At 52.1% G+C, this 16,183-nt stretch overlaps 3 protein-coding genes across 3 annotated transcripts in view; all 3 read left to right on the forward strand.

Moving 5' to 3' along the window:
• Hoxc4 (homeobox C4) overlaps positions 1-16,183 on the forward strand; it is a 60,137-nt gene that overhangs the window by 4,501 nt on the left and 39,453 nt on the right. The window lies entirely within an intron of this gene.
• Positions 624-3,750, forward strand: Hoxc9 (homeobox C9). Its single transcript, XM_047548125.1, has 2 exons — positions 624-1,316; positions 3,018-3,750. The coding sequence occupies exons 1-2, from the start codon at positions 779-781 to the stop codon at positions 3,260-3,262; spliced, it is 783 nt and encodes a 260-aa protein (XP_047404081.1). The 5' UTR covers positions 624-778; the 3' UTR covers positions 3,263-3,750.
• On the forward strand, positions 9,868-12,006 carry Hoxc8 (homeobox C8). The gene is made up of 2 exons (XM_047548126.1): positions 9,868-10,336; positions 11,652-12,006. The coding sequence occupies exons 1-2, from the start codon at positions 9,901-9,903 to the stop codon at positions 11,942-11,944; spliced, it is 729 nt and encodes a 242-aa protein (XP_047404082.1). The 5' UTR covers positions 9,868-9,900; the 3' UTR covers positions 11,945-12,006.

A 16,183-nucleotide genomic window follows, 5' to 3' on the forward strand; every position in this document is an offset into this window, starting at 1 on the left:
CCCGCAGATCATCTTCCCTAAGCTTCCTCTACCCCAGATTTGGGGGCTGAGTTGGCCAGTGGCAGAAGGATGCTCCCCTTTCCCTCCTTCCCTCCCTCCACCCCAGCTTCTCCAGTCCCCTCCCACCCTCCCTCCCTCACTGCTGCTGTTCCTGAAAGAAATACATACATACACACTATTTAAAAACGCATTTTTAAAAGCCACGTTCCGAACTGACAATCGCTGATCTAGGCTGGCTCACAGACTGCGGGAGCTTCGGGGCCGACAGAGACAGATTACGTCAAGAAATAGTTCCTCCACCTACCTCGACCGGCCTCCCCGCCCCTCTGGGGCTCCTGCGCCCGGCTCAACCCTGGGGGTCCGGGAACCCTTGCTTCGGGGACTGGTATTTTCACCCCATTAAAAAATCCTCATGGTTGGAGAGAGCCATCTGTTTATATGGGTGGACATGGGCAAGGGGGGTTTCTCTGATTATCAGCGATCCTGAGGGGGGGCCGGCGCCTTGAGTCCAGAGTTGCGGACCCCCAGGAAAACGCAGGTCGCGGGGATCAGCAGAGAGAGGGGGTGGGAGGGGGGGGGGAAGCAAGGGAAAAAAAAGCCCCTGCGCATTGATCCGCGCCGTATTTTTGGGTAAATACGATCACGTGGGGGTTGGGGAACCAATGAGCTGCCGGGAAAAGGCTGGAAAAATAATTACCTGCCTTGATTGTTCTGTGAGCAGATAAAAAGTACATATACAGTTCATACAATAATCTTATGTATGTAAAACCCTGTTACGATGTCGGCGACGGGGCCCATCAGTAACTATTACGTGGACTCGCTCATCTCTCACGACAATGAAGACCTCCTAGCGTCCAGGTTTCCGGCCACAGGGGCTCACCCCGCCGCCGCCAGACCCAGCGGTTTGGTGCCGGACTGTAGCGATTTTCCGTCCTGTAGCTTCGCGCCCAAGCCGGCAGTGTTCAGCACGTCGTGGGCGCCCGTGCCCTCGCAGTCGTCCGTGGTATATCACCCGTACGGCCCCCAGCCCCACCTCGGCGCCGACACGCGCTACATGCGGACTTGGCTCGAGCCGCTGTCCGGCGCCGTCTCCTTCCCCAGCTTCCCGGCCGGGGGCCGTCACTACGCCCTCAAGCCGGACGCCTACCCCGGGCGCCGCGCCGACTGCGGCCCGGGAGACGGCCGCAGCTACCCGGACTACATGTACGGCTCGCCCGGGGAGCTGCGCGACCGCGCCCCGCAGACACTGCCCTCGCCCGAGGCGGACGCACTCGCCGGCAGCAAGCACAAAGAGGAGAAGGCCGACCTGGACCCCAGTAAGTTGGGAGCAATTTTCCTTTACAACCGGCGCGGGAGGGGAGGGGAGGACAGGCGGGGGGAGCCGAATTACAGCCCCTCGGAGCGATGCTGGGAGCGCGGGAGAGGGGCGAGGGCGAGGGGGCGAGGACTCAATAAAAGCGAATTACCTTGGGGAGCTTTCAGGGGAAGGAAGGTCTGAGAAGGGGGCCCAGGGAGCCAGGTTGGGAGAGGGTCGAAGGGGAGCTCCTCTCACAGATGCTGACTTGATGAGAGACCCCTGTCCCTCTCCAAGCCCAGGCTTTTTGACTCATTTGCCACTTTCGAAGAAATGCAGACAGGGCCAGGGACTGGGGTGGGGGGCGAGATTCATTTTATGGTTTGAGATGGGACAGGGGAGAGGTGAAGAGAATACTAGGGGCAGAGAGGAAATACCTCTGGGAGAAAAATCACCCTTGCCTCCCAGTCAGCATGGGAATTCTCACCCCACTATGGATTCATAAAACAGAAGGTTCATTGCCCTCCCCCAGGAGCACTGGTTGAGGGGTCTTCAGGGATTTTACAGCCTGGGATCTTGAAGAGATCAAGACTTCCAGAGGGAACTGGGGAGAGAAGTAGGATCTGAGTCTCCTTAAACTTGAGAACCCTCTTCTGAGGGTTTACAGGAGAAAGCGTTGAGAATGGGTGTCAGGGATGTGGAGTGGGGAGACATCTCCCCAGATTAGAGAATTTCATACACACACACACACACAATCACAATCAGGCTCCTATCAGGGAGATAGGAACCTTCTGAGTATTGCAAAGGAGGGCTGGTTGGGGTAGGTGGGGGGCAGGTGAGAACTGCAGGACCAGAGAAAGGATTTTGAAAGAAGAAGAAACAGCAGGAGAGGGGGTGCAGTCCCCTGGGTGTGAGGAAGTGTCTGGGGGAGTCCCAGGAGGGGGCTGCAGGAAATCTTTTTCTCTAGCCCCACAAGGGGCCAGGGCCTAATTATACCCCTCTGAAGGCTTCCCTCCCTGCCCTTAGCTACTCCCATAAACCTGAAATTGGAGGCTTGGCTCCTGCATAGCCTGTCCTGGAGCTGGCAAGTGGGGACACTGGAGGCCAAGATACAGGGGAACCTGTTCCCAAGGCCAGCAGCCCTCTGGAGAGAGAAGAAAGACTTTCCCCATCTCAGCATCGTCCTGAGAATTCGCCTCAGCAGGGTTGAACTCTGAGCGGGAGACAGGCACTAGAGAGAGTGGTGAGGGGTTTAGGGACTCTCAGGGTCAGGAAGCAGAAGTGCTGAAATTTCAGGACTTGGTCGTGGGCTGGGAGGATGGGAGGGGGCAGAGGAGGAGGGAGGTGGGGAGGAGAGAGACCTCGCTATAAAAATAAAAAACAAGAGAGAGAAGCGTTTATGGGCCTATGAAACGGTTGGGAATTTGGACTTTTTATGAGGATATTCTCGAATTACTACTCTTGAAGCTGAGGACCAGACTGTAGGGGCTTTGATAGCCTCGGATTTCCTACAGTTTTAGGTGCTGGAAACTGAAGAGGGAGGGGAGGTGGGGAGGGGGCAGCATGCAAAAGGAGGAAGGGGGAAAATTCCTAAGGTAAAACGTGTCCAAATTCAGGTTCAATTATTGGGTTTGGGAAGCCTGGCTAAGCCTGGGGTTGGGGTGGCAGAGGTCCTGGGCTGGAAAGGGGCTCCACTGACCCCTGCCTATGTTTGGCCCTCCAGGCAACCCCGTGGCCAACTGGATCCACGCCCGCTCCACGAGGAAGAAGCGCTGCCCCTACACCAAGTACCAGACGCTGGAACTGGAGAAGGAGTTTCTCTTCAATATGTATTTAACCAGGGACCGTCGGTACGAGGTGGCCCGGGTTCTCAATCTCACCGAGCGGCAGGTCAAAATCTGGTTTCAGAACCGGAGGATGAAGATGAAAAAGATGAATAAAGAGAAAACCGACAAGGAGCAATCCTAAACCCTGCCCCAGCCTGCTGCCTCAGCACAGCCAAGGGAAAAACAGAAACCCCACAAAAATACCCCAACCCAGGCGGGAGAATGAAAGCACGAAAAGAAAAGGAAGGAGCAAGATAGAGAAAAGCCAATCAGCTTAAAAAGGAAAAAAAAGGGGGAAAAAGGAAAACTCGCGATTTGGGAGGGTTACGTGTTGAGAAATTGGTGTTTTAGAGTTAGTTCTACCCAGCGATAAAGAGGCAGGAAAGAAACTGAATTCTCTTCCCCCAGCGCAACAGAAATAAATGACACACACAAATGTGATTTTTTCCTCCTTTCTTCAGAGAAGCCAGTACTTGAATTGCTATATTTCTATTTTTTCCTGTATCATATTTGATCTGGGCTATCCCTTCCCAGGCCTGGGGCATTCTGCGTGCAGATTTTGTACAAAAAAAAAAAAAAGACACACACACACACACACACACACACACACACACACTTACACACACAACAGTGATTCCCAACCCAGGAGCTGAGGGGCCAGGACGCGCAGGCTGGGTCGGGCGGCGCAGGCCGGCGCCTCAGGCATGTATATAGCAGCGTTCCCTCTCACCCCCAGCGTCGGTCCTGTAATGTGCTTCTGTTTGTTATGGTAGAACAGCTCTGTGTTAATATATCCAAGTCGCTTTAAAAACCAGAAACCCAACTGCATCCAGTTCTCGTTATTTCTCCTCCCTGAGGTTCCCAGACTAATGTTGTGGAGGAGGCAAGTGCTCAGATCCTCTAGGGGAGGCTGGCTACCTCGGAGGGGCAAATGCCTGTCGCTTCTCTGGGGCAGGGCAGGGTGGGGTGAGGGTTCCAGGGGAGGGGTGGAAGCTGCTGAGGCAGAGGCCTGGCTTGTGCCTGCCTCGGTTGGCTGCCTACAAGTTTCCTGGTGGCTAGATGGGGGGGCACAGCATGAATGGCTTTCCCTGGCTGTAATTAATTGTAATAATTTATGAGTACATGAGATCGTAGAGAAGAGATAGGTGAAGATGAAAGTTGGGTGCTGGGTGAGGGCCCAGGCTGGATTTTTGCCCAGCTGCATTGGTGATTTGGTGTTTTCAGGGATGACTAGAAAAGAAGGCTGGCGGGATGTTCGGCTAGGAGGAAGACCAGGCAGGCCTCAGGGAGCAGGACAAGCATTGGGGACTGCATTGAGAGAGAAAGGAAAAAATGGAGAGAGAGAGAGGAGAAGAAGGAAGGGCTGGAAGGGGAAATGAAAGAAATAAGGGAAGAAGGAAAGGGAGAGAAGGAGGAAAGAAAGAAGAAAGGAAGATGATAAAACCCAATATAACCAGAATTAGATTTACTTTCTACTTCTCAATGCATTCTCTTCTCCTCCTAGTTCTCTTCTCAACCTCTCCCTCTTTCTGGTGTTGAGTTTGCATGTTGGTCTGGGTGTAACCAGGGTCATGCTAAGCAGCTGCAGCACTTCTAGGGGATGGTGAGGCCAGGGCCCAAGGTAGCTGGTTAGGGATTAGCCAGGAGTGGGGTGCTCCCTGGCGGCTGTGAGACCCCAAGCATAAAGGTGAGGGTGTGTGTGTAACAGCCTGGTGGGGCTGGTTGGCTGAGCTGCACCCCAGAGCGCCTTCCCTAGAACCAGCAGTTTTCATCTGCTAATCAGAAGCAGACACAAGCTGCTGGGTATATGCCTGGGCCCGGCGCCCCCTTTCTCGGAAATCCCCCAATCTGGAAACTATTAAAATCAGACTGCTTGAAATATAGCCCTTTAATATCGCAGGCTGCCCATTTTGCTGAGGGTGCTCTGAATATTTGGAGGATACCACCATAAAAGACAATAATTTTGGGCCCCAGTCCATATGCTGCTTCCCCCAAAGCATCACCTTACAGGATTTTTGATACACTTGTAGGAACTAGTCTCTACCCAATTATTTGAATCTCTTACCCCCTCCTTCCATTAAACCCTCCAATTTTGAGGTCTGGAGGAAAGTGGAAAGGGGTGAAAACTGTTGTAATATTTTGGGGAACAATCAAGTTGTAACAACAGATTTAGTTGTTGAAGTATTTGCTCCTCTTTTCTGCTTAGGAGACTTCCTCCCCAATTCCAGAAGCATTGTTTTCTTGGCCTTTGCAAAGGTGCTTTGCCTAGTTTGCTCTCTTTTCTCACTTCTCCCTTTGGTCCTTTGCTGTTCTGTAACCCTGGCCTCAGTTCCGCACTTGATGGAAACCAAGACACCCCTTTCTCCCTCAGTTTAGACCGCTGGGATGCGGGCTTCTCTCCCAGCCCGAGCTCGGCGGTGTTTGAGGGCTTCCACCCCGCCCCTGCTCAAAGGCCCTGTCGCCTCCCCTCGGCGTCCGTCAGCACGGCCTGCTTCCTGCAGCCTGCCCGCCGGAGCCGGCTTTGCTGTGGGGCTGTGGGCAGGAAGGAGGGCTGCAGGGCTTGGAAGACCCTGAGGAGAGCTTGGGATTCAGAGCAGGCCCACCGCCCGGTTCACTATTCAATCCCAGCCCAGCCTTCAGCCTGCAGGTCAGGATTGGATTTGATTTTTATTCATTATCACTTATGAATTAAAACAACACGACACACTTCTGGGGAAAGAAATGAAAGCTGGCCGGATAGGGGGGCTAGCAAATGCCCTCCTTCCCTAATCTTCCCCTCCCACCTCTCCTGCTCCTTTGTCAGAATCACAAAACCCTAAAGGTTGTTCCACTTGGGAAGGCAGCGGATAGGTACATTTCCGCAGCCCCGAAATGCCACTTTTATGGCGCTGTTTGTCTCCTTGCTCTGGGTTCTGAATGGGGCCGAACAAAACAGCAGCGCAGAGCTGGCTAGACGTCTGGGCTTAATTGTTTTATGGTTTAAATAAGGTGGACACTCTTTCCTTTGAAATCGGATTATAGGAATGTTTTGTCTATGGCCCACGGAGAACAGGACCTCACTGGCTAGGAGAGAGAGGTGGAGAAAGCGCGCGCGCGCGCGCGCGCGGGATGGGCTACAAACCAGGGGCAAACAGCCTGGAGGAGTCATAGCCCACCTTAAAGTCCTACAGGCGGCGGCAGAATAAACCATGCGGGTCCAGCATCAGGATAAGGGGAAGGAGGAGTTTAGGGTGCGCGCTGTGGACAGGAGGTCGTGGGAGCTTCGTTCGTGCATCCGCGTGCGCGGAGGTTTTCCGAGGTCAGAAATGCGACTGAATGGTGTCGGTGGGGCGGGGGCGGCGAGGGCGGGGAAGATAGCTAGTTTCTTTGCACAATGTCTCTTAATGCAAGAAAGGAGGGTAACAAAAAGAGAACAGTTTGGAACCTTTCACAAGGTTTATTTCAAGAACTTAGAAAACAAAAGAACAGCAGTCCCGAGACAACTCCCTTCCGGGGAATCCCTTTCTTTTGCACCCAGTTGGAGCCTCCTTCCTTCCACTTCCCACCTTTGGGCCAAGCCTAGGACCTCTGTTGGCTTTTTGCCGACCGGACTGCATTGGAGCAAATGGACGCGAGGTGGCGCTGTTGCTCAATGATAGAGGCGACGGTGCCCCCCGACCCTCCTGGCCGCACTGACATTTGAGGCCTGGCCTAGGGCCGCGGCAGGAAGGCCCCGCGCCTCTGCCCGGCCCAGCCCCACTGGCTCTGAGCAAATCAATCCTCTCACCTGCGAGGTGTAAATAATTCGCGAGTGGCAGCGGTAGATGGACCCAGGCTCTGGCAGGGGGCTTGTGAGGCGCAGGAGGGTAGGCATCAAAAATAATCGCTTTGCGGAGGAGATAAGTGCGAAGCAGGCAGCGCGTAATTAACACAAAAAGGCGGAATGACCCGGACAAACGAACATAAATCCGTGATACCTAAGGGCGGTGCAGGCCTCGGGGAGAGGAATAGAGATGGCCCCGGCGAGGATGGCTGCTTTCGGTTCCTTTATTTCCAGGCTCAGGGAGCGAAATAAACCAGATACGTGCAAAAGCAAAAAATAAAAAATAAAAATAAAATAATCAATCAAATTAAAGGAAGATGAAATATCTCCACCAAAGGGGAAACCAAGTCCGACCAGGGGTTGCGGGACTGGTGGGTTCTTCGGACAGGCGGCGGTGGCGGCACACTCGGGACAGTCGCATTCCAAGACACAAAGGCCCAGAAGAATAGCTCTGTGGCAGGGTTTTCGCTGGACCATAAAATGTCGAAATATCCCCCCACCCCCTAAAAGATAAGGCGCAGGCCCCAGAGCGATCCTGCCCTCTGGGCCTCCTCTTTCCAGACAGAGAAGAGAAAGTATTTATGACAGTCCCCAGTGACCCAGATGCTGGGAGCCCAGAGTCCACCCTGTTCAGCTCGACACCAGAGGAGCAGGCTTGGAAAAAGGCAGGGTTGGAGCCAAGGATGCAGCAGGCTCTGGTAGGTGGAAAAGCCTGGTTGTGCCCATGCACTATTCTGGACCCTAGGGAGGCCTGCAGCCCTGGAACTGCCTCCTCTGGCCCTTCCCTCCTGGCCCCAGGGCCAGAGTTCTGAGTGTCTAAGAGTTGGGGCAGTCCCTAACTGAGATAGGAGTGGGTCCCCCAAAGGCAAGGGACCCTGGAAGGATCTTTTGCTGGTGTACCAGTGAATGTCCTTTGGGAATTTGGCTGAGAGTGACCATTTCCCCAGCAATTATTCAGATAATAGGACGGAGGGTCTAAACCATCCTACACTGCACAGCTATTCCTTTCTCCATCCCCAGAGCTGACTCCGGATGGGGATGGGGAAGAAAAAGATCTGGTTTTCTAACCACCTCCTTCCTCATCCAACCCTGAAACCCCAGGATGTGGAAGGAAAACAGGTAGCAGGGTTTTGGGGTTTGAGTTTTTCTTTTCTTTTTTTTTTTTTTCATGATGCAAAGACCTAAAGATACATTTGTGTTTTTCAGGCATTGTGTGCATGTGGGCCTGGTATGCACGTGTGTGTAGTGTCTGTGAGGTGAAAGGGATGCTTCCAGGAATGTATATGCCAGTTTACAGTGAGCATGCACTTGATGTGTCCCAGAATGAGAAGGTAGCATATACCGTGTGTATTCAGTGTGCCCCAGGGTTGCACACACTGGAGAGGGAGGAAGGGGGAAACCATTCTTATCTTCTTCATTCATATGCACATAGCACACATACATGGCTTTCTCACTTTCTCCCTTTTTCTGTCTGCGTTAAACCCATATAACTATACATACTTAGGGCCAGGGAAGGATGCTGATGGATTAAGATTCTTTTATCCATTAGAATTAACTTCGGTTTGCCCAGTATTGGGGATGAAGAGACCCCCCACACACACACACAGAGAGAAAGTGTGGGTAAATATTTAAAGAGTGTCTGTTGACAGTTCCCATCCACATCCTGACCTGGGCAGCTTGCCTGGGGAAGAGGAGGGTTCAGAGAGCCAAGCAGCCCCTCCAGGCTAAGCTGGCATTTCCTATGAGGTGGGAGTATGTGGGGACAAGTAAGAGGCCTGCTTCAGTACCCTCCAACTCAGATACAAATAGTCTCCTGAAAAGAAACATCCTGGATCAGCCCAGCCAGAAGCCAGGAACACAAACTGTCCTTTCCTTTCTTAGTCCTCATAAGCAGCTTTGCTCTCAGACCCCCAGTCAAGCTTATTGGCATTGCTTGGGTTCCCTGTTCCAGGTAGGGTTGGTGTCTGAAGGGATAGTGTGGCCCTGATAGGGTACGTGGGGTAACCAGTCCTCTGTCCTCCTCTACTCATAGTAGCCAAGAGAGTCTTAAGGATCTAAGGAAGACAGGGCACTTTCAGACCCTGGGGAGGGGTCAGTGACTGGGTCCTATGCCTGGGGACTGTGGTGTGCTTTTTTTCTCTTTAAAGTCCCCAGACTTAAGGACCCTCTAAGGATATCATGTTTTGGGTTAGAGGCTCTGCTCTGGCTTGCTGACATTCAAAGCTGGTCTGGGGGGAGGGGGGAGTTCTTATACCTGTTGAGGTAACCTGAATTGACCTGCTGGCTAAGGTATTGCCCCCCACCAGAGAGGAAGGAAAAGAGAAGGGGGAGGGAGCACCTTCAAATCTGAATGCGTACCTTGGAAAATCTGGCCCCAGCCATTAGCTGGGGCTGGCTAGCCACCCCCTACACACACCACACCCCCCATCCCTCCCCCTTTCCTCCCTCCCCTTCCTTCAGGTCCCCCCCAGCCCTGAACCCCTCAACCCCCGCCATCTCTCTCTCTCCTCTCTTCTTCCTCTCTCTCTCTCTCTCTCTCTCTCTCTCTCTCTCTCTCTCTCTCTCTCTCTCTCTCTCTCTCTCTCTCTCTCTCTCTCTCTCGCCTGTCTTCATGTCGTGGATTGATGAACGCGAATCGCGTGTAAGCGCCGCCACCGCCGGGAGTCTGAGGAATTCGCCTGGGCTGTTAAAGGAAAGAGCTAAGTGAGAGAGCGCGAGCTCTACCTACCGACAGTGAAGAGAGCCGCCGCCGCCGCCGCCGCCCGCTCGCCGCCCGCCGCCGCCGCCCGCGCCCCAGACCCCGGAGCTCTGCACCGAGGCGCCCCCCACCTGCCCAGCCCCCAGCCCACCAGCCCAGCCCAGTCCGGGGGCGCCAGCCGACCTGGGGTTCGGTCCCGGGGGGAGGGGAGTTTCGGGGGTACCGGGCGGGGGAGCCGTGAGCCAGAGGGGAGGGGGCCGCGGGTTTTCATGTACCCAGCATGAGCTCCTACTTCGTCAACCCCCTGTTCTCCAAATACAAAGGCGGCGAGTCCCTGGAACCGGCCTATTACGACTGCCGGTTCCCTCAGAGTGTGGGCAGGAGCCATGCGCTGGTGTACGGGCCCGGCGGCTCGGCGCCGGGCTTCCAGCACGCCTCGCACCACGTCCAAGACTTCTTCCACCACGGCACCTCCGGCATCTCCAACTCGGGCTACCAGCAGAACCCGTGCTCGCTTAGCTGCCACGGAGACGCCTCCAAATTCTATGGCTACGAGGCGCTCCCCAGACAGTCCCTTTATGGGGCTCAGCAAGAGGCGAGCGTGGTGCAATATCCCGACTGTAAATCCTCCGCCAACACTAACAGTAGCGAAGGACAAGGCCACTTAAATCAAAACTCGTCTCCCAGCCTCATGTTTCCATGGATGAGACCCCACGGTGAGAAGCCTTTTCTCTTTCCCCCTTGGTCTCCCGCGCTCCGGGGTCTTCTCCCCCTCCCTCGCCTTTTTGTCTGTCCTTGCTTTTCCTCCTGGCTTTGGGGTCTCTCCCACCCCACCCCCATGCCTGGGTGGGTTTCTGGAGGTTGTTGGGAGGGGCGCCTGGGACGTTTTGGAAATTGGGGTGAAGGTGGGGAAAAGGTGGTGTGTGGGTGGCAAAGGGTTAAAAATAATTTCCTCCATTTCTGTCTATGTCTGTCTCTCTGTCTCTCCCTCTCCCCATCTCTAAAGTCAAAGTTGGGGAGGTGACTGGGAAGGGTACCCTGAGGCTATCAGTGTTTGGAGCTGATAACCAGTTTCTCCAAAGGCAGAGAACCCGCAGTCCAAGGCAGTGGCCAGGCTGTCTTGGGTCTAGCCAGACCCAAGCCAGAGAGAGTGTGAAGACCCCTAGGATAGACACTCTGGCTCTCTAGGGTCCCCACTGCTTCCTTTCAGAGAACTAGCCTAAGGGCCATTACCTCAACTTTTTTGTACTTTCCCCAGTTGAAGAAAAGACAGGGAGCCTGAGAAAAGAAAAGGGAAAAAAAGTGCTCCAAAGGAGAGGGGCATACAGGTTGAAGTCCAGAGGACCCTAACCAGGTTACCCTCTGATCAAGGACTTGTGGGGTCTCCTTGAGACCTGCAGAGCTACTCAGGTCATGAGCCCCTCCAAGGGTGACCCCTCACAGCCCAATTTCGAAGTACAGGGGGAAGCGATAAAGCGACAAGTTCCGGCAGGGATGGCCCTTGATTTATTTGCTGGTCTCCAGTTAGCAATCAGGCAAAGCAGTGATACATTCCAGGAGATCAATTATTTTTCTTATTGGAAAAGCATTAGGCAGAGAGAGGCAATGAGGGGGCAGTGGGCAGAACCCCTCTCCCTTATCCCCATTCCTTTTTCCTTTCTTTTGGAAACAGATTCTGTCCCCAGCCCATCTCACTAAATGCCATTCTGCACTTGTAAACAAAGCTGCAAAGGCCAGTTCTCTGGGATTGCAGGCCTGGGGGACTCTGAAGGGTTCCCCTGGCTCCTTTAAGCCCCCAGGTTCCAGACAACTCCAGTCCCTGCCCCCACCCTCACCCCATCTCCCAAGGTGAAGCCAAACCAAAACAATCCCCCAGACTTTCTTGCCCTTGCCTGCCTTCTGCTCTAGCCTCTTCTGCAGGAGGGTGGTGAACTGGGGAGACCAAAGTGGGGACTCTAAGGGAGGCAGAGTAGCAGGGAAAAGCCGAGCCCCCACCCAGACATAACCAGACTGGGGTTCTGTTCTGTCCAGCTCCGGGGCGGCGCAGCGGTCGGCAAACTTACAGCCGGTATCAGACCTTGGAACTAGAAAAGGAGTTTCTCTTTAATCCTTATTTGACACGAAAGCGCCGGATTGAAGTCTCTCACGCCCTGGGACTGACCGAGAGACAAGTGAAGATCTGGTTCCAGAACCGAAGAATGAAGTGGAAAAAGGAGAACAACAAGGATAAACTGCCTGGGGCTCGAGATGAGGAGAAGGTGGAGGAAGAAGGAAATGAGGAAGAGGAGAAAGAGGAGGAGGAAAAGGAAGAAAACAAGGACTAAAAAAAAAAAAAAAGAAAAAGAAAATTTCCCTCCTTTTAGCAACTCCCTTGAAGTTTCGTTTTATGGTAGCAGATAAATTGAGAAGTTTACGACTGTCATTTGCTTTTATAGAGAATAGAATGACACTCACAACTCTAACTACCTGTCAGATACTTGCAGCTCTGGTTTTATTACCTTTGGACTCCCCCTCCTCTTTATTTGTTTGGGGGCTGGAGGGGGGAGATCCAGACACAGCAAAAAGTTTGGACTCTCTGTCTCACTCCTTGCCCTAACACACACACTTGTCCCTACTCCCACCTTCTGAGTCCTATTTGAATTTTAAGGTCTGTGACCTGGCCTCCTTACCCCTTCTTTCTGCCCCTGCTCACCATGCTCCCACTTCCCTGCTTCTCTGGTATTTATTTTAGAGGGGAACCCCCCCTAAAATGCAGAAGAGGAATCCTGGCTTTGTTTTTATGCTAGGTTTAGTGTATTAGATTTACTTTTTAAAAAAGGAAAGGAAAGGAATAGTAATAAAAGGAAGGAAAGGAAAATAAATGAAAAAATTTTAAAGAAATAGGAAAAGATAGCAAGGATTATTCCTTCCCCCTCCTTTAGGCTCCTGCTTAGAAAACCCCCTTGACTTTCTCTAGGAACCTGATGGAAACCTGAAATAGATGTGGGTCTCTCCCCTCCTCCCTTTCTAAGAGACCTACAGTCACCTCTAAAATCCTACCTAGCCATCCCATGGTCACTCGGGCCCATGCCTTCCTTGCCTTCACTGTTTGATTTCTGTTCTTTTGGGCCCGGCTCCCTCTGAGCTGCAGCAGTGATAGCGCTCAGAAATCACCATAATCATGAAAATAAATAATAATAATAATAATAATAATAATAATGACAATAAATCTTTAACATACTACCTAAAGGGAACCTGCAATAACCTTGAAAAAGAAAATTTAAAAATCCTACTATAGGAAAAAAAAAGAGAAAAAATTAAAACTCAAAAAAAAGAAAGAAACCTCCAACGTATTTTATCACTACCTATAGAAAGAAATCCTGCTTTGAGAGTATTCGTAATGCAGTTTTGTTGTCGTTTGTTGCTGCTTATTTCACTAAGAAGAACCCAACAACTGAGACTGCCTAGCCCGCCGGTCCTGTGCGCTTTTATTGTGCTTCTAACCCCAGTAGAGTAGAACTAAATTGCACTGAATGTATAGTTAACTCTGTCTTGAATTCTCTGTTTATGCAACATGCTCGAAAGGAAAAAAAACGTTAAAAATATATCTATAATAATAATTTTTGGTCATTTGTCTTTATGTCCAGCTATGAATGTAGATTTTGTGTCCCGACAGCCCTGTTCCTGGTCCAAGTACTTTGTATTGTATACGTGAGTCATAATAAAAAAAAGGAGAAAAATATATGAAGCTGAAATGCCTTGCTTTTTCTCCACAGTTCTTCTCCATTCTCTACCCCCTCCCTCCTTATTCTCCTTCCCTAACACTCTGGAAAAGATCCCCACTGATCTGACTTTGGGGTGGGGGAACTTGCATGGAGAGAAATGTAGGAATGGAGAGAAGAGGCTGGGCTCAAAGGGCAGGTGACTGGTTTCCAGGTGAGAAGAGGAGGAAGAGGAACAGTTCACTGGTAGAAAGAAGAAGGGGTACACCAGTAGGCTCTTGAGGGAGTCTTGGCTCCCAAGTGGGTTTCTAGGTATCAGGACCCCAATGGGAAGAAAGATCTCATTCATTCACCTTTCTCTTCCTCAGCTGTGGCCTGGGCCCAGACAAAGAATCTGTTCCATGCCTCTCCCATGGATATGTCTTTTTCCCAGGAGCTGGGGCTGAGGATGAGGCAGTGAGGTTCTTTCTGATCTTCACACGCCCTTTTCGTCCTTTTTGGCCAGTCTCTGGCACCATCATACAGCACTGGGATAGTGAACAGGGTGGGGGAAGTGTAAGGCTCAGGACAGCTGACCTGTCAGAGGGGCTTGAAGGGCAAGATACCTAAAGAGAGGCTGCTAAGTGTGGGGGATAAGAAAGTTGCAGCCTGGGAGAGATGGGAGGGAAAGAAGAAATGAATGAGCTGGTAGATCAACCAGCTTGGGTCCACATCCTAGAATTCAAATTCAGTCAGTGTAGGGCCATCGCTGTCACTCAACTCTTATGTCCACTCCACCTCTCTTCTGGCTGTTTCAAGACAGCTCCAGGCTTCACGGTGGCAACTGGGCAACTTGCTGGGCCCCCATAATGCGCCCCTTGGCCTGGGGAAATGGGTCTGCTGAGTGGACGGTCCTCCACTCCAACCACTGCAGGTTAAGGGGACTCCTGGTTGGAATCTTCCATTCCCTAAAATAAAGAGTTGAAGGCTCAGGGACCCAGGGGGCAAAAGAGCCTCTCTCTTCTCTCTGGAGGGTCTTAAACTGAGAAGTCTGTTTATGCCAATAAGATTCTGGTCAAATAACCCCAAATTCCAGAGATGCAAAACTTCTGACTCAGTCAGGAGTAGGGGGAGATAGAGAGGGAAGAGGATCTCTGATCTTCAAAACCAGACCCCCAAAGACTGAAATATTTTTGAGGCCAGATATCCCTCTCTCTCACACCCACCCCCTTCCTCTGGTCAATGATTTTCACGGATCTAGATTCAGGCCAATCTTCTTTGGTGTGCTGTACTGAGCTCCCAGTCCTTGACTCCTAGGAAAAGTGGTCCTGAGTACATGATTGGGTCAGGCAGTGTTCATAGGGGACTCCTGCTGCCTGGAGAGAGGCTGCGGGTTGGTAGCACAAGCTGCAGCGCAGCTGGTGACAGCTTTAAGCAGAAGCTCCGGGAAAATCTGTTCCAACCTGGGGTTCCTGCTGCGAGTTAAGGAGCCAACCAGGTAACCCCTTTTGCTGCAGGAGACACTGGCTACCAGCTAGGGAGGCTCCAAAAGAGGGCATTTTGCCCCGAATCTCAGGCCTTCCCATAGGCGTCCCCTTCGTACTCCCAGTAATGGCCGAGGGCTGTTTCATTTTTAAACGTGGAGTTATGATTGCTATTAATAAAAATGTCTGGCTCAGTAGCCAAGCGGGATGAGCCCTGCATTAAGTGGCTCCGAAGGGCCTTGCCGCTTTTCCCCACACCAAATACCCCATTCATCCCTGGCCCTGTTCTGCAACGTCCGTGGCCCCAAGCCTGTCGCGTCGGAGGGCGGGGTGCGTCTGGCGCCCGGTTTCACTCAAAAAGTCGGGCAACTGGAGGGTCAGACCCCGGGAGCCCCAGCCGACCCCTCATGCAGCACTCGTTTCCCCGCTCCTCCTGCCCACCGCCTCTGTTTCCTCGTTTGGAAAGAAAAGGAGGTAAAAACCCGTTTTATGGGGGGAACGTAATTGCGAGCGGGATGCTCTCTCTTTAGAAACGCGTCCTCCCAAATGCTCCCTCCATCCCATTACCGGAATGGGGACCATTCGGCTGCTGCAGATAGGACTTTCTCCCATTCTTTACTTTTTTATTAGCCAATCAAAGTGGCTTCCGAAAGCTATTTGTGATTTGTGAAAAATAGTATCTTTCAAAATGCTGAGTTGAAGCATCTCGCTCATTTCGCCTTGAATTTATTATTCTAATCTCAACGGTAGAGACAGGATAATGTAGCTATTAAGTTGGGGGGCAAATTCGTTTCTCTGGATTAAAAAAATCCTCTCGGCATTTTCTTTCCCTCCCCACTACCTTACTGCAGAGGCCAAGGGAGGTGCGGGCCTTGGAGAATTCAGGGGAACCAGGGGATATAATGAGCACCCTGAAGGAGTCTTTGGGGGATCCTTTGGAGGGAGGGTGAGATTGACCTCCCCAGTCTTATCTTCCATAAATAAGATGCCCCACCGTCTGCCTGCCTGGTGACTGTGAAAGTTATCCCCAGCCCCAATTAGAGAAAACTCAGGACAGGTTGTGCCACAGACTAGAGGTAAAATTTCCGGTGAACTGCCCGCAGCGCTGTCCCATTCTCCGGGCTGCCCATTGTGAAAAGCTGGCCAGTGCTTCCTCCTCGTAATTTTTAACTACCTGTTATAAAATTTATGGGTGGGTTTGTAAAAAGAAACGAGGTCTCTGCATCCGGCTGAGGCTGAGGGAACTGTTTTGCTTACTGTGGGAGAAGTTTAAGGAAGGGGCGAAGGATCCCCTGTTGGTTGGGGTGGGGACACCCAGCCACTGAGATTCCCATGCCAGTTCCCATGTTGGACCAAGGGGAAAGCTGCCGGCCTTCAAATCTCCAGTCAGTGGGGAGAG

This window comes from Sciurus carolinensis, chromosome 4 (assembly GCF_902686445.1).
Source record: "Sciurus carolinensis chromosome 4, mSciCar1.2, whole genome shotgun sequence".
NCBI classification, from domain to species: domain Eukaryota; kingdom Metazoa; phylum Chordata; class Mammalia; order Rodentia; family Sciuridae; genus Sciurus; species Sciurus carolinensis.

What these genes read in the sequence shown, in the direction of transcription:
- Hoxc9 (XM_047548125.1), top strand. Translation starts at nt 779, where the DNA reads ATGTCGGCGACGGGGCCCATCAGTAACTATTACGTGGACTCGCTCATC. An exon ending in GAAGGCCGACCTGGACCCCA is followed by an intron (nt 1,317 to 3,017) that starts GTAAGTTGGGAG and finishes TTGGCCCTCCAG; the next exon opens with GCAACCCCGTGGCCAACTGG.
- Hoxc8 (XM_047548126.1), top strand. Translation starts at nt 9,901, where the DNA reads ATGAGCTCCTACTTCGTCAACCCCCTGTTCTCCAAATACAAAGGCGGC. An exon ending in TCCATGGATGAGACCCCACG is followed by an intron (nt 10,337 to 11,651) that starts GTGAGAAGCCTT and finishes TGTTCTGTCCAG; the next exon opens with CTCCGGGGCGGCGCAGCGGT.